The sequence below is a fragment of the Battus philenor genome, unplaced genomic scaffold (assembly GCF_028537555.1).
Source record: "Battus philenor isolate CCGP_79_NKW_IND1 unplaced genomic scaffold, ilBatPhil1.0.hap1 SCAF_6, whole genome shotgun sequence".
NCBI classification, from domain to species: Eukaryota; Metazoa; Arthropoda; class Insecta; order Lepidoptera; family Papilionidae; genus Battus; species Battus philenor.
Genome location: NW_027181726.1, coordinates 9,464,818 through 9,488,193, shown reverse-complemented (window position 1 = coordinate 9,488,193; position 23,376 = coordinate 9,464,818). Strand labels below are relative to the sequence as shown.

Genomic DNA, 23,376 nt, shown 5'->3' with positions numbered 1-23,376 from the left:
CATAATTATTGTCTGTAATAATTCCCGGAAAATATCAGCAAAATTATTATTTATTATAATATATTTTAAGTTCATAATTAATTAATATTATTAATTATGAACTTAAAATATATTTTCATGTACGAAAAAAAAAACTAAAAAAGTTAATGAAGAAAAAAATTTATTTGTGTAATGATTTGTAAAAAAAGTAAAGAAACGAATTATTAAAAAAGATTTATTTTATAAACATCTTGATTTTAAATTATATCAGTGAGACAAATTCCAAGATCCTAATAGCGTAATACTTAAGATAAGCTTAGGGTGTGTTACGGTATCCATCCCTTTCGGGTAGCTGACGAAGGATTTCATTCCCAATAGACTATCGGAGATTTGGGATACGTAATGCGAAAAGGAAGGCATTTCCGTCTTATGTCAAGTCGCCAATGAACAGCGAGTGCATGGGTACTTCTGCAAAAAGTTTTTTAGACAAGAGGCAAAAAAATGGAACCAAAGGAAGGCTTACTTAAGTTCCAAACACATCCAAAAAAAGAACAATCTAAAGAAGTCTAAAGAAATTATAAAATGCTATGTAAGCGGACTAAGAATAAAAGTACAGATTTTACTTTCGATTAACAAATCTGGATGGATCTTAATACACGCATTGTAAATGATAAAGTTCCATCAGATATCTTAGACCTTCTTTTTCTTAGTTGTAAATCTAAAATTAAAGTTTATTATTAAATAAATCTTATTATAGCATTCAAGAGTTTATAGTGTTTTGAGTTAATTGAAATGTGAGGAACTTGGTTTATTGAATTATTTAAATGATTGATATTATAGTATTTTTAAATTTAATTTAAAAAGAGCTATTGTTGAGTTTCTGGGCAGTGTTCATAAGCATTCGGAGCCGGTGTTAACTTACTACTTACAAGTTAAAAGTTTTATTTGTTAAAATAATTGACTATTCACAAGTGTAAATATCTACTCGATTAAAGGTATTTTGAATTTGAATTCGATTAACGTAAATGTACTGAACACACAACATTATTTTTTTTACATTGAGAACAAAGCGAATACTTTAAAGAAAAAGATATCAATAATTATTTTATTTACATTAGATGTATGTGTAGCACACTTTTTATTTTTAGAAACAAGGCCGGATTTACAACGTAAACCTTGCGGAATATTTATACGCTAAAGTGAATGATTACCGATGTCATTAAATCAGAAGTTTATTTTCAGTTCTGGATTATTATTTTTCCGAGCTCGTTATATGATGATTTTATTTCATCGTTTACAATCATTTCTATTTACTCAGGCATTTTTGTACAGTGTTTCGGCCTTTAACAAAGTTTTATTAATTTAAAAGATTGAATTATATGTAGCGTTTCGAGGAATCGTTGACTTTATCAGTTTACCTAAATAACTTGGGTCAATATTAACATTCTCTTATTTCAATTTGCGCAATTAATAAAGGTTGCTTATTTGGTTTCACTTACCTATGTAAATTTGTATGCTGTAGAACACAACACTTTTTTTGAATTTTCGTGAAATGTATTACTCATTTTTCTATCTATAATCTATAATGTTAATTAAAATATAAGTTGCTTATAGTTATTTGACATTTATTTTTTTTTAATTTATTTTCAAGCTGATTATTGGTCTCATATATATGATAGCCCATTGGCTAACAAGCTGCTATATACAAGTGTAGGTCGCTGGGATTAAACCGTGTGGAAATTAAAAGTATTGCGAACCAGTATTTCCTTGTTCAACACGAGCTGGCGCTGGAGTAGATGTTGCAATATTTTTTTATACCTTATTAAATATAATGTAATAAATAATATTACATTATTAAAAAAGAACATTTTGAATAACTAGTGACAGGTAAACGCTACTGTTGTTAGAATCTACTTTTACAGTATTTTAAATTAAAGTACAAGTACTTATAAAAAACATAGTTTCAAAAACTTTTTTACGAATGTATTTCAAAAACACGTGGGAATTATTTGCCCAAGGATTAATTGAAAAATATTACATTATTACACTTGTAATTATGCTTGTTTGTTAGTTATTATTAATCTTCGATGTCAAGTTGTGGACAGTTATTCATCCTGTATGTTGAACATGTTATAATAAAGTTTGTAATTTTGTTTTATTTTTAAATTACATTAATAATTTAAATACATATAAACGGTTAGTTTAATGTATTGTTGTATGAAAACCAATAAGATTTTGTTATTAGAAACAAGTAAAGTATAATTATTTTAAAGTAATCATAAATAAATCTATATATATTTTTTTAAAAATAAGCAATTCCTTTTTTTAATTTAGTTTGACGTTGTTTTTCTCTAGCCGAAATTTTCAAATCGTACTCAAAGGCTTAAGCTGTTTTAAGAGACTTGATAAAAAAACAAAAGTTGTCAAAGTAGGTTCTGACAAAAGTTAAACCTTGGTAAATCTTTATTTATTCATAGTATATCATAGTTCCCGGGAAGTTCGTTAAATTTTATGAACGTAGAATATATTTTTACACAAGTAAAGTAGATAATTAAGAAAATAAGTATTATTTTAATTAATAGAATTATTGAAAAAGAAAATTCATAAACATTTTGATTACAAAATATGTCAGTCAGGCAAATTTCAAACCCTCAAAAATCCATATTATCATTAAGTTATTTATTATTACTGAAACAATTTATTTTTGGACTAGGTAACGCTTAGAACACTAAGAAGCTTTTATATCTATAATCTAGATCTTCTCTACTAATGGAACAAGAATGTTATTGTCATATGTAACATTTATCATATACAAATATTGCTCAATACGTCAATGTCGAGCTAGCTATCTGTATGTCGATGTACCTATATGCTTTAATATTATATATTAAAGCATATAGCCTATATGCTTAATTTTATGTATTAAAGCATATAGGTACATCGACATATTAATTCTTACGCTCTATACATTAATGCGTTTTAACAAAGGTTTACCGTTTACCTAGGTGTAAATCAAAGATTGTAATGATGAGTTGATATAATTATAAACTAAACGGTTCTGTTGACATTATGAAATATTTAAAATGATAAAGTTATAATGTATTTCGATATTCGAAAATGGTTATTGAAAGATTATAATATACTAATCTTAAAACGAATAAGTGTAATAAATCACATAGTAAGCATGAACAGGCCACTCTGAAAGTTTTGCGAAAAAAAATCATGTTTGGAACACACTAACTCGTGTGTATTCCAAATATGAAAACTTTTCTTTTGAGAATTCATCCATTAATTTTCCTCTAATTTTTTTTATTTGTTTCATAAAACTATCGAGTGCTATTGAAAAACGAATCTGTGTCAGGAGCATTCTCGTGCATTGTATTTTTGTGACTATAAGTTCAACTTCCAAATGATGAATCGCTTAAGCGAATACGATTGTTTTTTATGGACAAAGCGCTTTCTGAAGTAAGTGTGTACCGCGATTATAAAGATTTTAAATGCGGTCGCTTATACTTGATGGATAGAAGAGAACGGGCTGTAAATGAAAGGTTTTATTCAAAACAACTGTCGAATCACAAATGGGACATTATTAAGTGACATTAATATGTATTCTAAACAACCAGTTTTGCTTCGTTTTTTTTTTTAAGAACTCGAAGAATTTCTACATCACATGGGCTTTGGGTCATTCACTTTACAGCCCGCATATAATAACGTGATTTATCGTTTTTCTTCCTAAGGAGTTACATGCAGCTTTTATCGACAGAATCTTTACTCATTAATTTCGAAAAAGCTGTTGAGGAAGTACTTGCTATAGACTGGAATATGGGCCTGGTTCAGGCATTAAACTTTATGTAGACGCCGAGGGAGAGTGCTTTACGTTTTTATTTTTTTTTTCCTTAAACCATTTGAGAGTATCACGATTGCACTACTGTGTATAAGGCTGATGTTACGTATTATGATGTAAAATTGGTTCATAAGCGAATAGCTTCATTTTATTAACTATAAAATACGATTTCAATCTTTTTCCTGTCGTTACATGTACTCTACAATATCTTGAAAATTTATTGCTAAGAACAGTATTTTTGAGAAGAATGCTTAGAATTATTTAATCTTATTTATTAATTTGTCCAAAAATTAAAATTATTACATTAAATTGAGAAGTAACTGCCTTGCAGTAGAAGTCTGATATTTACGATCGTAGATCGTGGATTCGATTCCCAAGATACAATCTTATATAAATCACACTTTGTGCATTAATTATACAGGATTACCACTGCACACAAAAGAAGTTACCTGAAGAAGTGAAAAGAATAGCGTCCAATGAGTACTATAATATCACACAGCGATCACCAACCCGCCTACCGAGCGTGGCGATTATGTTATTATATTCCTCTATAGATATTTTTAAAGTCGCCAATTTTTTGCAATGGGCATCTATAGGCTGAAACGAATAAATAAATACAGAATAATAAAAATATTGAGCTAATTACAATTTAACAAGCGTTAACGTAAAAAAAGTGAATTAAGTACGGAAGAATAAAAATGTGACCAGTTACATATGTAACTGCATACCTACGTTAATAAATAATAGAAGTTAGTTAAAGTATTTAGATAATATTTTTATCAGAAAGTTAAGAGTCATCAATATTTTCCAAAACGTTCTGTCTGAACGAGGACAAAAGATTATGGAAAACGTCTAGACTATTTAGTTTCACAGACAGCTGGTTATAGAGAGCTGACAGACGAGAGTGCTAGAGTGCTTTCCCACATTGGTGAGAAGATATCCTTCATATTTAAACACATTTCAGGCTTAAATTAATGCACAACAAACGATTTTATGTTTTTAACTTTATATATTTTTTCACAATGTCTAACCTTTTTTAACAATTCATCTGTCATTGTTCTTTTTAATCGTAACTTTACCAGCCAGTTGCCGCAATTACAAAATTATAATAATTACGTGTATTTATTCTTGAGCAGCACAATGTCGACGTTCGTCGCTTCGACACATATGACGGCACGTTAGACCAGTAATTTCATTAGCAGAGGCAGCTTTGAAAGTGTTAACCGCAAGGCGATAGTATAACACTATAAGAATAAATTTTCTTCCATGTTTAACATTCTAGATGAAGAAGAAAATTTATTCAAATGTATTAGATGACATTGATTTAGACAATATGTTTTAGTTTCTTTTAACATTAATTTATTTATTTATAATATCTTAACATTAACTGTAGTCATTGAATTGCGAAAAAAAATGCCAGAAAAGCATAATTTATTACAATGAAAATGAAGTCTGTAACATGACATCTCTCAACTTATACCATTATAATAAAGATACAATGGTTCCTAACGCACACTGATTTGAGAAGAGTCTTTTGGCTTATCTATGCTTTGTATCTCTTTCACAACGTCCTTAATATCGTAGTTAGAGTTATTCATTGTCCTGCTTTATTATAACTTAAGGTACACTATAGAAGGATTCTATTATTTATTTTTGTTTCATAAACTTTTTTAAAATTACTTCAATTGCCATGCGTTGTAATTTTATTAATTTTCTTTTATTAGAAAATCACTGTTTTATCTAAAAGTATTGAAAATTTATATTTTAGGAGGAAGGCTGCCAATGTAAACAACGTCACACGTAAACAATCCGGACTGTTTGGAAATTAAAGTGAATGATTTCCAATCGTAATAAATTTGCGTCTGTAGTATTTTGGTGCGGTTTACCCGTTTTATCAAACTGGGCTAATTCGGAACAGATGTTTCTCGTTACATAGTTTGAATGTAACAAAAATTAATTTAAACAGTTTTGACAATAAATTATTACTCCGTTGACACCTTGACATACATTTTCAAAATATTTTTTGGAATATCTAAAAATATTTAACTTGCGCTATTCAGGTCAAAAATCCTTCAATATTAGAAACTAATTCACGATAAAACCTTGTTGAACCAAATTCAACGCACATAATTATTTTTTGTTATAAAATAAATAAGTCGAACAGAATTACCACGCTTAGGAAGCCGCAAAATTTACCAATTTTTTCCTTTAAAACGTTTTACGCTGGTTACATACATATTTCGACAATATACAGAGTGTAAGGCGTCATCAATTATAATCTGAACGTACTCAAATTGTTATTATAATAAGCCATATCAGAAGACCAAAGAGTATGGCGAAAAATCTACCATTATGTATTTCGTAGGCCCAAAACAAGATTTTGCACTATTGATCCGTTGATTAAATCTTTTTAGCTTTACCACTAGATCACGGCCACTGTACTTCTTAAACTAATAGATCGACTATATTATAACATAATACGATATAATATAGTTTATAGAAGATTTATACTAAAAAAATGCCAGAATAATCAAATAAACATATTTAATGTCAAAACGGAAAGAATAACCCTAAATAAACAGTGTGTACAAGTAACAATACTACTATTGTCTTTGTAAATACGTCGTGTTTACAGAAACAACAGTTTTCCTTCAGAGTATAAATAATCACTATACGACAATATACGTTAAGAAAGTCAATAAGATCTTTATTGTTACAAAGACGAATGCATCCGAGGATAGTATAAATATACAATAATTCTGTAATAAATTAAATTCATATGTAAATAAAATTACGACATTTTACATCGTACACAATCTTATGTAATATGTTACTAATTATAATTGCATAATAGTTATTTCATTTAGTTTTGTGCATTAGTAAAATTATACACAGACATAAACCCTTGGCCGAGCCCTGCCAAATCTAAAAACGAACTGCACGTCTGTCTTTCATCAAATAGAGCATGGGTTTGTTTTAGTCGCAAGATTTATCTGACATCAGATGTATTTGTTGCTATTTTGCCACTATAATATCACGACATAAAAAAATGTTTTTGGCAAGAATTTAGTAGAGTAACTTATTTTTATAAAATTGTTTTTTTTATCGTCAGAGATGAGGAAGCCATCACCTGATCGTAATTAAGCTCTATATATTACAGGCCTAATTGTCAGTTAAAGAAAAGTTTTGTTAAAGTAAGTTCAACCTTTTTTCAGATACATTTTTTATGTCAAAGAATAAACTAGATCATTATGTTATTAGCTTCATAAACTTATGTGAAATCTGTAAATTAAAAGAAATATTATAAACTAAATCAATAATGACTTATTTAAATAAAAGATAATTAAATGGCAGTAATTATTTTAGCCAAAGCTGCTACTCCGTTTATTCAGATTGTCAGAAAATGTACTAACTTTTACCTGTTCTTAATAAGAAGATATTAACAAGGTATTGGTTCCTTCACTATTCGATAGTAATACGATATACTCTAGTCATTTATATATTATTATAGTGATAATGTGTTTTATAATAATAATAATATAGCTCTTTATTCAGACCTTTTAAAATTAACTCACGTGCTTAATAACTACGATTAGAATCTATTGAAACTCTGTGGAAACCTAAAGAATTTTATAATTTCTAGCTTATTAATTTTTTGTAGATCTGCTTGCCAGTCGATAAAGGTCTTCTCCATCAGTTTGCTTTATACGCTTTACAAAAAAAAAACGATTTTTTACCATATTTGTCAGAGTAAGTCTCTTCTATTATACTCATTTCTTTATGCTATTAGATGGAAATTGTGACTATGGAATCTCTAAAATGAATTGAAAAAATATGCATTAAAGTTGTTAACGACATAAATTTATTTTATTACATAATACGATTTAAAGGATCTATTTAATAGATGTACTATGTAGGATCTATTAAGGTTTTATGGGTAAAGTATTGAAGATTGTTATAGTGTGAATTCCAGCTAAATATTCATAATACACTTACGAAGTCAGCGCACTTCAAACACATGCTCTTCGTCTAAATACAAGTGTTGCTTTGAAGATTTTTGTAACGGAACCGTATATCTAATTTAACGTCTTTCTCGAGAACAATTTGCTGCTGAGTCATCCACGACACAAGGTAATTTACTGAAGCTTGTAAAAAAAATAAACTACATGAAGAGTTATTCCTTGTCGCAGAGATATGGTTATTTACACCATTTTCTTTTTATCTGACAACGTTAATTCTTTTAGTTTTTTATACAACCGAAATTATTGTTACTTTTAAATATTTGTACAAATAAATCAAGTCGCACATATCCAGCAGAAATCTTACATTTTTGTATTATATATCTAGAAATTTGTGTTTTTTTAATTTCATTAGTAGGATGTCCACCGCTCGACTTAGCAATATTTCTAATAGTACCATTTGGAAGTTGCCAGCGTCCAGCTTCTTGTTATTTACAATATAAATACTACTCATGAGCTCGATAAATCTAAATATCAGTTAATTCTTGACTGAATAAATAGATTAAGTTGTATTTACAAAATATATACCATTGAGAATAAAATTATTGTATTTTTTCCGAACCTTAAAATTCTTTTATTTAAATTTCCTCAACTCGCAATCTCAATTAAAACTGGTTACGCTACTGTTTATATTTCATAATTACCTTTTGGCACTAATATTAAAAAGTTGTTATAGTTGATGATTCTTAATATAATCCCGGGGTTATGGATTAATCAATAAGGAAATTATAATATTCTGGTTGTGAATCTTTTTTACAAAAGGCTTTAAAAACTAACACTATCATGATTCATATTACTACCATTAATATGATAGTAAAGTGAAATATTACCGTGTCCCAGTCTCAAAGATGTCTTACAAAGAATACTAGCCGAACAAAATATAACAAAGAGACAAGCGTTGCGGATCCTTTGAGTTTGTTTTCTTTTTCTAGCTTGTTTCAAAAATAATTTTCACCTTTGTTGACATTTACTCCACGTCTTGTCAGCCTGACAGCCAAATTCGTTAAAGATACTTGAAAATATTTTATCTTAGTAAGAGAAAAATATTTTCAAAGCCTCTGCATTGTTATGAATTCAATGTAATGTTACAAAAGGCAACTTAATTTTCTGTTTACGTTTTCAGATATGTTTGCTTGCTTCTTAACACACATGATGATTCGCTATAGGTGTAATAGCATTAAAAGTATGAGTATACAGCTCATTTGCTATCACAGGATGTATAGTATTTTATTATTCTCTTATTATATCCCCAATAATTTAAGTAAAATTAAAAAAATTGTAAATAAAATTGTAAAAATAGGCAAGCAAATAAAATAATACATATAAAAATGTAAACCTAGAATAGATCAAAAATGTGATGTAGAATAAAAACAAAGAAATTGTAATAATTTAGGTACAAGGAGAAGAAAGAGCGGTATCGAATAAAAGGAAAAATGGATATGAAAAGGGAAAGAAAGAAGAATTGCAGAAAGAAAGAAAATTAAGGAATGAAAGATCATAGGAGGAACAATAGAAGAGCGCGAAAAAATAAAATATTAAAACATAATCCCTGTCCCACAATAGATAGGAGGGTACGAGGGGTCCCATAGAAGGGACCTTATTAAAAGAAACTCTTGATGAGTTCACTTTCGAATTGCCCCCAAATACTGGTACACGCTACCCAAATTCAATGGTTTAAAAAAACCGAAATATAATATGGTTATACAAAACAATGTTGAAACTCATATGACTTCAAATTAAAATCAATAATTATTTACTATCCCTCCCGGCTTCGTACTGAATTTGAGAAGTTATTGACCTGTCGTATTCCAATAGAAAAAAAATTCATATAACATATTTGAAAGTGGTCAATTTATACTGGGGCATTGGAAATAAGTTTTAAAGTTTTAAAGCTGTTTGATAACTAATGAGCTTCGACATTAACCCCTTTAAAGTTTTTTATATTTATAACTAATTATCCAAAATATTTATGTGTTAAAAAGCTTTGTGTGACAATGTCTAAGGAATATTAAGGTGTATAATGATAAAAAAGATGAAGACAGAAATCCGACTCAATTATGAAGTACTATAAAAAAAGAAAATCAATACTTCTTTCAAAATATTCACTGTAATAATAATATTCCGCGATATAAAAGTCATCGTTGGCTAAGGTGAATTCATAAGCGTGATATTAAAAAGGGAACAAAGTTCTCCATGTACGTAGTGTACAGAAGTAATCCCAAAAGTTCTTTTTCCTTTTCGTTCCCTTTCCTATTATTAAACGAACCCTTAGGTATATTTGAATAAAAAAGGATTAGCAATTTCAATTTTTTAAAAATTCTGTTCGTTAAATATAATAATACTTTACAATAATGTTCTCTTTTTCTTGACATATGAAGTGAAGCTTGATACAACATTTCAACTAATTTACAGTCGTTGATATAGAAAGCGAGTTATTAAGTACTTAATTAAAACTAAGAAAGATATTAATACTCAATAATTTTCTTTTCGTGTTTCAATGATTTTTGGACTAATATTTTTCTATATATGTTATGTAATAAACTTGACGAGTGCTACTAATCATCTTATATAAAATATAGTTTTAATTTATGACAACTATAACATAATACTGTCCAGTTTTTTTGGTAAGACGTTTATTTCTAATATTACGAGTCATTAAAGTTAAAAAAACAATACTCTTAACTCATTATATCGAAATATCAATATAGTGCAATATCATCTTAAGATATTAGATATTATAATTCATAAGTACAATAACTTTGCTGTTACGATACATTCAAACTGTAATAAAGTGATTTGTACGTATTACTTATCATAAGAGAGCAATTCAGTCATACATTTTCGTTTTTTACTTATTCATTTCTATGATCCTTCTTGTCTGACAAATTACATATGGCTAAACGTTTTTTTATAGCACCCGTTTTTGAAGGCCCCTGCTTTGTGTATCAGTAATGTTACAGTTTCGGGTTAAAATATTGTTTCTTTCTTCACAACTTCTTTTTCTCTCTCCTCGCTTCCTTCACATTTTCTTTCCTTCATTGCTTTTTTCTCCCTCATCTTTCCTCATCCTTTTACAGCTTCTTTTATTTTGTTTTCTTTGATAACAATTTTAATTTACTCACAATAGTACATTCACATTAATCAAATTGCGATATTAGGCCAACTAATACCGAAGAGGAAATATAATGCTATAACATAATGGTTCTTTGAGTACGTGTACGATTAAGTTCTATTAAATTAAATATGACAAACGAAGCTCGTTATAACCTATCGTTCATTGAAATTTTATCATTATCATCGGTAACAATTTTTTTGTTACCAAACCGTGCCTCATAATCAATCTCGAACTACACCGCCCGATTTCCAGAATGTACAGCACCCACAATCTATTTAATGCTGAAATATTCGAGTTGGACATTTTTGAATTTTCTGGAAGTGCTTTAAAGAAAAGTGTTGTTAAACACTTTAGTCGATGTACGACTACCTGCAATTTAAATTACGTATTTTTCTTTATATATAATATGTAATATAAGTATCAAATATCAATTTAAAACGAAGTTGGTTATAAATATATAATGAAATTCGTTGTCGTTTTAGCCCATAGACGCCCTCTGCAAGGCGTAGACCTACCTCAAAGATATCTATGCAGGGTATACCATAATCGTCAGGTTTGACAGGCGGGATGCCGATGGTAGTAATTTTTATAGTAAGTAAGGGAACACTGTTGTCTATTCTTTGAAAACTTCTTTGTAGCAGTGCAAATCGTGTATGATTAAGGCACAGAGTGTAAAATTTTTAAATCGTAACCCGAGAATCGCACCCGCGACCTACGATCGCGAGTGTCAGTCCTCTATCTCTGGGCAACCACTGCTCACAACAAATAATATTTTTTTTATTAAAGCTTAGTTGAAGGCCAGCATATTTAATTTTTTAATGTCATATGACAGTAAGAAAAATGCGTATTATTTTTTTGCTATTTTCATGCCCAATTAAAAAAAAAGTAACTATACTATTTCTAAACGAGCATCGAGGTCTAAAAGGGTTTAGTTAGGATAATTAGATTTTTTTAGATTAGATATTTTTGTAGCTCTCATTGCTAGCAATCTACAATCCCACCTGTACCATTAGCGCGAGAGCTACTGGAAATTTAAACAAACCAGGAAAATATTCAAATCTAAATAAATCGCTTTGATAAACCCGTTTCATAATTATTTTGCAACGAAAGCATAATTTTAACTCCTTTGAAGCACGTTATTAAATGTTCTTTCATTCGCTGCTTGAAATAATTCATATGGATTCATTACGTACGAAAAAGATAAAGAAGGAAACCTTTTAGTTTGATAATGTTTGAATAAGACCATTTTATATACCTTTCTTTGATTTATTTCAGTCTACATTTAGATTATTATAAAAAAAAGTATTTAAAAAGTAATTGAAGGTTTTTTTTGAATATCAGTGACAAGTTTTTAATTCTAATCGCGTAAACTAATTTAAGCGTTAATTGATCGGAAATAGTTCGAACATATCACGGCACGATCAGATCAGATTTCTATATCAGGGCGCGTTTGGTATCCTCGTAGCATTAAAAAGAATGCCATATTACTGGGGAGTTCATTTTAATTTTAATTTTTATTGAATTAACATTACTTCGCTTCCGACATTCTTTATACAACGTACATAAATGATGACAGTAAATTATCAAGTGGATAAAAATATAAATAAATAAGTTAATTATAAACTAGGCAAGAAAAAGTTACATATTTATAAAAATATATATAAATGAAAACAGTGAAAAAAAGGTAAATAAAAAGAGAAACATAAAATGTACTTATATTTTTAAATATATTATCATTAACACAATTTATTTTGCAAGTCCGAAAATGAAATAAAATAATTAAAAGTGATGCTTTATAACTTAAATCACGAAGTCTGTTATACACCTGTAATCTTCCAACGTTCAAAATATTCCTCATCTGATCTTTCAGATTATAATCTCGGAACTGAAATTCTCCAATTATTTGACATTGACATGTGTCGTATATCATCACTATATAGATTAAAGCTAAAAAAAGTATACTTTGATTTTTAAAAATATTCACTAGTAACGAAGTTCACAATTTTTCATTGTATATACATTCTGTTTAGTAATAATTACTTTATTGCATTGATACAGAAGGAAAAAAAGTTAAAGATAATTTAAGTCTATACTTTTAATTTTCACTTTCTATTTTTTAATCATATTATTCAGAATTAAAGACACCATCTTATGATTCAAGGCTGTGAGAGTTGATGCTGCTACTGGGCTAATTTTGATTTGCAAAATCCCATTAATAAATGTTCTGTGTAAGACTGTTGTGGCGCCTAAACCTGTCATCTAATTTTGTCATTAAAAATTCGTAAGCATTATTGAATTCCGTTGACTATTGACTGGGCTAAGGATATAGTGACATACACACACACACATCAATGTCACTCAACTTAGCCATGACACAAGACCAAATACAATCAGAATGCCGTATTCACATTCACATGTTTTTTTTCCTGACGAAAAAGAGTTACATTGTACAATTTTTTGAACAACACCTCACACATTAACGGTCTTTATTTTTTTTGTATTAGTCGAGTTTTTTGACCTTTTTCTTTGTGCTCAGTGAACCTCCCAAAATAGACCATTTTTATCTTGATCGTAATAGTAACGTGTATGCTCCTTTTCTTTTTGGAAGAAAATATAGTTAAATATTCGTTTACATAAGTTCTTCAGGAATGCCGTCGTAAAGAAAGTTTAAAAAGGTTTTTGCAATATTTTCACCGATAAGCATATAAGTCTTTTGTTATTGTGTCACAAAACATGGCTTCGAAACTGAAAAAAATGAAATATTTTTCCTGTGATTCTCTGATACATTTCACTTGTTAGATAAGATATATAAAATTCGTTCAAAGTACATATCAAAGTAGACGATAGACTTAAACTGGATTAAGTTGTCTACGTGCATATCAAAAGACTTTAAGACGTCGGTTAAACATTATTACTAAAAATAAATGGTTACTTCATAAACGCGAAACGAGTAAAAATGTAATTACATGGTAATAACTGGTGGATAACGTGCTGTAGAAAAATGGGTTTATTTGAAACAAGGTTTCAAAATTTGAACCTTAATGTGAAACATAAAAGACACATATGGCGACATGTAACGACCCACTTTAAACGACAATTGGGTTAAAATGTTTATTTTTACAGCCCTGAAAAAATACGTTCTTTAAAGTTAATGACTCACTCAGCAAAGTATTTTCAGATATTTTTAATATCCTCGAATATTTTGTTTATCATAATTGATCTTAAATTTAAAAGCTCCTTAACGAGTCGGTAGCGGTGAACGGACGTTTTCTATAACAGAATGCGACTTAAATCTGCAGGATTTTTCATTTCAAGCATAATTACTGAGCTCCAGTTTAACCAATGATAAATAAAGCATGATTTTTAAATAATAAATGCTTTTTTAAAACTTAATGTTCGTCTATTATAAATAAGAAAAAATAATGTAAAGATACTTGTGCATCACGGGCCACGTCCACAGATGTCGGTTCTTTTATCAATAATTTTATACACAATAATAACACTTTATTGGGTCTATTTCGTGAAAACTTAAATTTTGAATTTTAAAGCTACATAAAATTATGTTAATTCAAAAAATAATTCAGTGATGTTACATCTCATGATCGTCGCGGTCAATTAATCTCTGAAATGCGTAAAATTATGCTATCGGCAATTGGATTAGCATTTAATTTATTATTTCCATGGTAGTATGACACTTGACGTCGTTTTGTTGAAACCACATGTCATTGACATCTGTATCTATTGGAAAACTAAATTACTGTTGTAAAAACCACTTCAAATAAAATTATGGGATAATACTTAGATATTTACGAATAGTTTAAATGATATTTTTAATTACAAAACAAATTTATTTTCATTTTGTTAATTTAAATTGTATTTCGAAGAATCAGCATGTTTTATTTCCTTTTAGTTCATGGATGGGAAGTGAACGATGGTAGGATTTTTGGACAATGTATAACAAAATTTTACATAAATGTTACCGACAGCTTACCTTTGTTTTTGTTTGTTTTCTTTAGATTTATAAAAACTTTTAAATGGCAATCACTTATTATTACTATTATTTCATTTATTACTGTGTTTTCCAAACATAATAAATGATAATTACCAATACCAATTTCAAAAAAATACTGTTCACAAACACTTTCAACTATAATTTTTCCTGTTTTGTTTTTTGTATTATTATAAATTGACTATTTGTAATACCATTTATGTTAGACATACATTTGATGTATTTGGGTTATATGTTGTTGAATTTTGTTTAGAATTTTGTGTGAATATTTAATTGGGATCGGGCTCGTTACGCCTTCCCACGGAAGGAGGGTCAATCATCCATCAGTCTTAAACAGGTTAAGCTAAAATTACCTTGCGGCCTACATTTCAGCCACATCATATACGTGTACATGACTAAAGCAAACGAGTACTTAACTGATAATGCGCGCATTCCGGTAAGTAATAATTTTTAAACGGGAATAAAGGAACCGTAGTAGTATAAGTATTACTGATTTAGTTAAAACCATGTTTCATATTTTTAAATTAAGAATAAATGTTGGGAAAATAGCCTTAATAGAGTTTGTTTGTCAGCTTTGGTGTCAGAGAATCTACTACCTTCTTCTCTTCAGCTGAAAGACGCCTACTTCAAGGTATAAAAATTAACCACGAGAACCGATCTTGCGTCATCCGTATTCAGCGACTTCCCGCGACCTGAACTACGTAATCTATTGGGGGATTACCCCCGCTGCGTCCACATGCACTTAGTCGCCACTCGAAAGAACTTTCACCCCCAACGGCCGTCAGCTGCATAAGCGGTGTGCCCCGCCCACTGCTACTTCAGACGACCAATTCCTCGAGCTCACGGACGTACCTCGAGGAATTGCTTAGGTTCTTCTGCGGATCTTCTCATTTCTGATTTGATCTCGCAACAAAACTCCGAGCATAAGTTCTTACACTCTCTCTTCCCCAATGTTTTTTTTTTAAATTTAATTCTTGCAAAAAATATGTGTAAAATTTTTTATTTAATTCTAATTCTAAATATGCTCAGTATTCGCGCAAGTTTTGTTATGAATGGTCCATAAAGCTACCGACATAGCCTTTAGATATATACGTGTACATCTTTATTTAGATAAATTCTGCAGCATCTCAAAATTCATAAGCAACATGCATTATGCATCGTATATTTTTTTTTAAGAAAGAGCGTTACCATTTCAAAATTTCACAATAACAAAAACACTATGATATGAGAGAAAAAACAATAACTTCTGTTAAACTTACTTGAGATATCCAGAAATATATAAAACAGAAAACGTAATTTTCGCTCATAAATCCTTTGTTCGTTACTTGAATACAAAGACTTTCTGAAACATCGTAAGTTTTAATGGTTAACCAACTCTCGGTATAGATAACGTTAATAATATTAATATTACTTAATAATAATAAACTAAATTATTGTGACGAAAAGGATTACCGCACGTGGTTTTTTTACATCGTCATTGTTGCAAATATAGTTTAAACATTTATATTTTAGCATTACATATATAAGGATGTATATTAACTGATTTTTAGTGTAACCTTAATGGTGTTAATTCATTCATAAGATTATTATGTAGTCCAGAGAGGAATTAGCATATTATTGCCTAACGGTCCAATAGCGGAATAGTTAATGAACGATTACTGCCTGCTTATTAAGCAGACTCTAAAGACGGCCCTATAAATAGAATTGATAATTTATCATCAACAATTTTCGAGTAAAATTAAGTCTTTACTATAAATGAAACGTTACTTAGGTAAATGTATTAGAATTTTTTTTAATTGATTCATACTTAATTTTTCTGTTTCCATTCTTCTTGTATACATCTAAAAATCTAAGATTCGAACGATCTGGCAGTTCAAGAGACAATTTCTCTGTGCGTTTTTTGTGAAACGGACTTGCACTGATGCTCTAGTGGCGTTTGCTATTATATTATATGTCTGCAAAGTGGCATGGCGCAATGAGCGCGTAGCCTAAAACTTTATTGAAGGTAGCGTAGGTCGAAGACACCCGTGCGAGAGTATATACATAGGTATATATACATTACCACGTTACCAGATTGAGAAGCCACCTGGCTCCAATCTTAACTTGCTTTTGCATTTGTTCTGTGGGAAAATGTGGTAGAAGAAACCACAACGTCATCTGCCTATCATCATACATCAGGGGTTAGCATACCCAATTCGGCGTCGTTTCTGACGAGACCGGTTGATTATTAGCTGATTATGACGATGACGATGTGTGTACGTTGCTTGTCTTACTATCGTACTGGAAGACACATTCCGGAAATTCGATCACGTGTTTTTTTCTTAAGAGAGTATCACCATTACAAGATGGTAGCACCTGTATCAGTGAATTTAGGCGTTGAGCAGAAGTCTTAAAATAATTAGTTGATCATTACGTACGAATTTCGGCTTGCTAGTGGCTCTACATATGATGGGTGCATTTAGCTTATTTTTATTACCGCTTTATGGATTCCCATTATTTGATAGTGGCATTTTACTCCAGGATTTAAACCATGCACAGAGGCAGCCACTAATAAAAGCTGTCTTTTTTCGTGCGTTGTCTATATTCGCTCTGAAGGTGAATTTGTCATCCAGGACCTTGTTAGAGGATATTGGTCATCAATGGTTCTAAATGTTTAAGAGCGTGATCGGAAATGACTCTGTGTGCCGCCGGTACGTCATTATTTAAACTCCATACAAGACTTACAAATGATTGTTTACTCTCATTATTCATTTCTATACAATCAAGTGATCGATTCGGTAATGTATATATAAATCAGTTTGATACGGGCTACCTGTTTAATATAATAAAAATATTAATATTCTTAAACAATGTCTATTTCATTTTCTACTGTATTTGACATAATCCTTTTATACAATAGAATTTACATTGCAGAATATCTTGTTCCTTATGTATTATACTTTATCCTAACCTTCATTTTCCGCTTAATTGACCTGTTACCAAGACGACCAGCCCATGAAAGAATAGTTCATCAAATATTTTTTAAATCCAAAATCTTCCGTGTCACTAATCTGCTCATTGCAATACAATGGAATACATACAGTAGCCTTGCAATCTCTCTGTCTACGGCGCATTGAAATTGAAACGCAATTATGCTTACGCATTGTACTTCAGCGGCCCATACAGACGTTACTGTTATACCTACCTAGATGAACTATATAGGTAAAGATACGATCAATACATAAACGATTGACTGATTATGTTGTCTGAAATTAATATACGAAAGTGGCACACACAAATATATATTTCACAAATCTGAAAGGCTTAAACTAAAATTGAACATTAATTTTAAAATTAATATCATTATAAAATCAATCCAAAGGTGAAATTTCCGTGGTGATTGGTGGCATTTAAACTACAGAGAGAATGGAATAGAGACTACGGAATTTTATGTCAACAATTGAAGGTGAACTCAAAATGTAAAATTTAAGTCACTTTGTAATTAAGCACATTTGTTATATAATTATTTCGACGTTTCTTGTTTTAGCTATGAGAGTCGCAGTAGCCAATTAGATAAATTTATTTCGCTGGAGATAAATATAAAAATTCGTTATGATTTATATGATATTTTAGTATTTTAATTTATTACAAAGCTCGTTTTCAAAAGCCTTTTGATTTTCAGTAGTTAAAAAATTAAATGTTTGTTATATATGTCTAAATATAGGTAGTATAGGGATATGATATATCGTTTTTAAATTAAGCAGTTTTAAATAATATTACTACAGATTTGAAATAAATGAAAATTTTGATTAAACTTTTAAAGAGATTACATTTATAAATTATTTTGCGCGTAGATACGATTAAAACATGATCCCTCATTACAAAAATAGATTACTGAAGAAAACCATTACGTACATGGTATTCTTTTATAAGGAGGATTTAAGTCGGCGAGAATAATATTCATAAAGTATAATCAATGTTATGTCAAAAATTTAGAACTAGTATTTCACTTTCGTTTATATATTACCTTTATTAAAGTACTGTTTTATTTATGACTCACACATATACTCACAACATTTTTTGTTTAAACTTTTTCTGAAGCTTTTTTTAGAATAAAAAAATATGAAAACATTCCCGAACAAAACCTTCTTGTAGATTGTACAGATGAGACTTTGTAGTTATAAGTATATAAGTGTCGACTACTTTTCTTTTGTTTTCAAGACTCAAATACATGGAGAAAAGCATAGAAATTTTAAAAACGGCACAGTTTGCGGCGGCTAATGCCAGTGGCAACAAATTCAAATATTTTTTATATTCGAAAATGTCAAACCTTTTTCTAGACCGAAAAAAAGAAAAAAAAAGTCAGAAAAAATTCGAAACCACGAAAACCTATTAATTCATATTTACTACTAGCACATTTATGAAACATAAAAACTTTACGAGAAGGCAGAACAGCTGCAGGCTCATTCTAGCGCTGCACGTTTTATGGGACACCTTAAACGGTTTTAATTGTCCACGGAGATTTATAAAGACCTCTAATGAAAGTCCATCTTAATGAACATTTTTCACAAATGATAATTTTACGTATAATGAATTATTTGTTTATTTAGTCATATTTAAAACAAGTATCCATTCTAGTAAACGTATGCACCTGGAATTTTGTTTTCTCGAGATCACGGGACCAAAAAAAACCACGGGGAAGGCAACAAATGCGACGGAGAGACGACATCATGAAAATTGCAGGCAGCAACTGGACTCTCACTATCCAAAACAGAGAATGAGAGAGATGTGAGTGGAGATAAATGACTTCCTACGACAAATTTATACTTGAGGAAGGCTAAAAAGAAGAAAATAAAAGAAACACTTATCAAGTGTGATAATAATATAAACGAATAACTTTGTTTTAATTTTTTTTTTATTTAGATTTTAGGTTCAAATTTCACGTTCGTTTTATTAAAACACCCAAAACTCTAGAAAAATTATAACAATTCACCATGGCATTAAACAGAATAAGACCTGATCATTCAAGTTACCAGAGAATGGACAGCAACGTCCTCTGCGTACCATAATATCACACTGCGATTGCCATCCTACCTGTCAAAAGTGAAAATTACAGTATATCCCCCATAGATTTCTTTGGGTGAGGCCTACGCATTACAGTGGCTATAGGCTGAGACAACAAGACCTTCTTTCCCCTCAAGACCTAGCTTTGAGGTTTCCATGGCCTGGCCAATTTTACATAATACATAAAAGCTATTTATACGATTTTTCCGGTTTAGTACATTAAAACTGTACTGTACGAGTGTGTAAAAAATAAAAAACTTCAGATTGTAATAAAGGAAATATTGCCGATGAAATCGATTTATATGATACAATAATGTCGCAACGAGTATAATAAACGCAATAAGTTATGATCAATAAGCTGGCAAAGGTAAGAGAATAAAGAAACGGATAAAATCATATTTAATATGGTTTTCTTGGAAATGTACTTCCTTATTAGCTTTTATTTATTAAATTGCCACTATTTATCTTGATAATAACATAACTTAATTAACTGAAACTATTTATTTTATATTTATTATTATGTACAATATAATACTGCTGTATTTCTTGGTCGCTTCACATGTTATACATTGTGAACCCAGGCCATGTAACACTATTTTCGTTTTAAAGTTTAAAATAAATATTGTGTAAAAAGGCTTTAAAATGTGATGCTTGTATTGAATAATGAAATAGTCAACTTTACAGAATAATTAGTTATAGGTGTAAAGCTTTGATGAATCTATAGCTCATTGCTGTCCATTAATACGTGGTACATTCTACCAAAAATTAACGATTTCAGAAATAATACATAACCTAATGATAATATAATTAAAGCAATGATAGCCTGGACTTGCGATCGTAGGTTGCGGTTTCGATTTCCTGGATGCAATTTTATATAATATTTTATATTATAATTCAAATTTTATGCATTAATAATACAGAATTGCAACTGCTCCCAAACACGTTTCCAGAGGATGGGCAGCAGTGTTTTCTGCGTCTCATTATACCAAACTATGATCGTCAATCCGCCAGGCGTGTCGATGGTGGTATATCCATCCCATAGATATCTTTGGAGGAGGCTCATGCCTTGCAGTGTGCGTGTATGGGCTGGAACCACGACAATGAAAATTATATAAAAAATCCTTTTTAAAATTTCGAACAATGTCACGTATAAAATAAATTATGCTCTTATTTACTAAATTTTCCGGCAGCGTGTACTGCCAGAAATTAATAGCCTGTGGCATTCCAATTTAAAAAAAAATAATACGACGTAATCCAGCTTTTAAAACCATTAAAACTTAAATTAATCATTCTGTACAATCTAATTCATAGGTTTTGATACCAGTATTTTGTTTTCTATCACATGCGAATATCACTGATATGTAGATTCAACTAAACGGTGACACATGTCACGCAGCCATCGAATTAGTACTTACTTCGAACAAAATTTATCGATAGCATAATTCCGTGAAATCCTGTTCCCTATTTGTAAATTGTATGATCGAGGCTGCCAATTACAGTCTCGATCCTGCAATTTAATTGCACTGGATCAATTTCCACACAAACACAGTCACACGTGTTTAAGATAAAATCAATACAGAAAATCGAATGGTTTGCAGCACCACAACTCAAACATCGTGACATGCTTAAGGAATTAACGCTTCTAATTTGTTTTTATACGATGTGATTGATAATTTGAAGAAAATAAAGTTTTAAAAAAATGATAACGCCAAAGATAAGCCCCATGCTTAAAGGTTCTGGAGTGGAGACCACGGAATAGCAAACGTAGCAAAGAATCTCTAACAGGGACGGCTTAACCTATAGTGCAGGGTGTGCAATGCACACGGGCGCAGCCGTCTCAGGGGGCGCTGCGGCGCTCCCTAAAACAGCTAAGAGCATCGTCTTGGACCATCATGGTACAACAATGACATGACAGAAACGGTCAGCCAGCGCGGTGGCGGCAGTTATCAAACGGGCAGCATCTTTTTCGAGTATTTTGTTACAACTCGAAATAAACTTTATTTCACGGCAGCGAAACAGAAATTCGATACATTTCGCATCTATTTCGCTGTCCATAAAACTTAAAACACAAGACGAAATACGAGCTATCGTGGTTTGCCGCTTAGTTTTACAACAGAGATGTGTTGCAGGCATAAAAACAATGAGTGTTATTCTGCCGTCAACAGAATAATGGCTAATTAATACCACACTGTAAGCTATAATAGCTGCTGGAATATGAAAAAACTTTCTTGTTAGGACAGCAAAGTTAATAGTTATAGCCTCGGGGGGGGGGGGGGGCTCAGGACTAGGAGGCGCCAGGGTTTCATAGCACACGGACGCTGCACGAGCTAGAGCCGCCACTGGTCTAACCTCCTTTACTATCGTACCCACCATAAGAAGGCCGTCGCAAGACGTTGGACGCAGGATTCTTCAAACAGATCCTATTGGAAATCATGAAGAAGGCCTATGTCCAGCAGACGACCTGCAGCTGAACTGATAAAGAGCTAAAGTTATGAAGAATCGATATCTGTAGTGGACATTTGTAATCACCAAACCTTAATTTTCAATCCAATAAAAAGTCGATTGATTTTTCTTACTGAACCTTTGTTTTATTTTAATTTGAAAAACAATGTTCTCATGCGAGATTCATAATAAACAAATACTACTCTTATTAAAACATTCAGTCTGTTTTTCATTAATTTTGTTTAATTTTATTCGATATAATTCGGATTGATAAATATATACAAACATAAAGATAAATAGAACTATACATATAACGAGAGTCGTTCCTGTACTGCAAGAAAATTCTAGAAGTTTTATATGATGTGCTCTATTTGCAGGGACTAGTGGAGAGCGCGTAGGGCGCATCGTGGGGTGATGCCGGTGCGGAAGGGGCTTCTAGCGCCCCAGAACACCTTCCTCGATACCATCGCTACACGTTTCGATGGCACCCGTGAGTTACTCTAAATAATATTACTAATTTTAATTATCTCTACCAAATTAATTGTTGTTTCACTTTACATACGCCCACTACCAGACGTAGACCACTCACAAAATAATATACGGGGGATATAATTATTATAATCGCCACACTTGGCAGGGGGGTTGGCAAAGGCAGTGTGGAATTATGGTACACAGATAATGAAAACTACTTTCTCCGTTTTTTTTTTCATTATTATCATATAGTTTTCACACCAGTCAAGACTGTCGTGATGACCTAAATCTTGGAAAAGTTGCTTACTTATTTCTTTACGACGTTGTTCTTATTGCGTGTTTAGTTTTGTGATTAAAAAATTTTTGTGAAATTAATATGTATATACTATTATGACATGATGAATAAAAGACATAATAATCAAATTAACATGCATATTTTTTTTAGTTTTTGATT

The 23,376-nt window shown here is 30.6% G+C and overlaps 1 protein-coding gene across 6 annotated transcripts in view; it reads left to right on the top strand.

Moving 5' to 3' along the window:
• LOC137930249 (potassium voltage-gated channel subfamily H member 8-like) overlaps positions 1-23,376 on the top strand; it is a 57,640-nt gene that overhangs the window by 18,795 nt on the left and 15,469 nt on the right. For all 6 annotated transcript variants that reach the window (XM_068773459.1, XM_068773462.1, XM_068773461.1 and 3 more), the window contains one exon: positions 22,829-22,941. In XM_068773459.1, coding sequence (XP_068629560.1) covers positions 22,866-22,941 — 76 coding nt within the window. In that variant the 5' untranslated portion in view covers positions 22,829-22,865. The remainder of the gene's footprint in view (positions 1-22,828; positions 22,942-23,376) is intronic.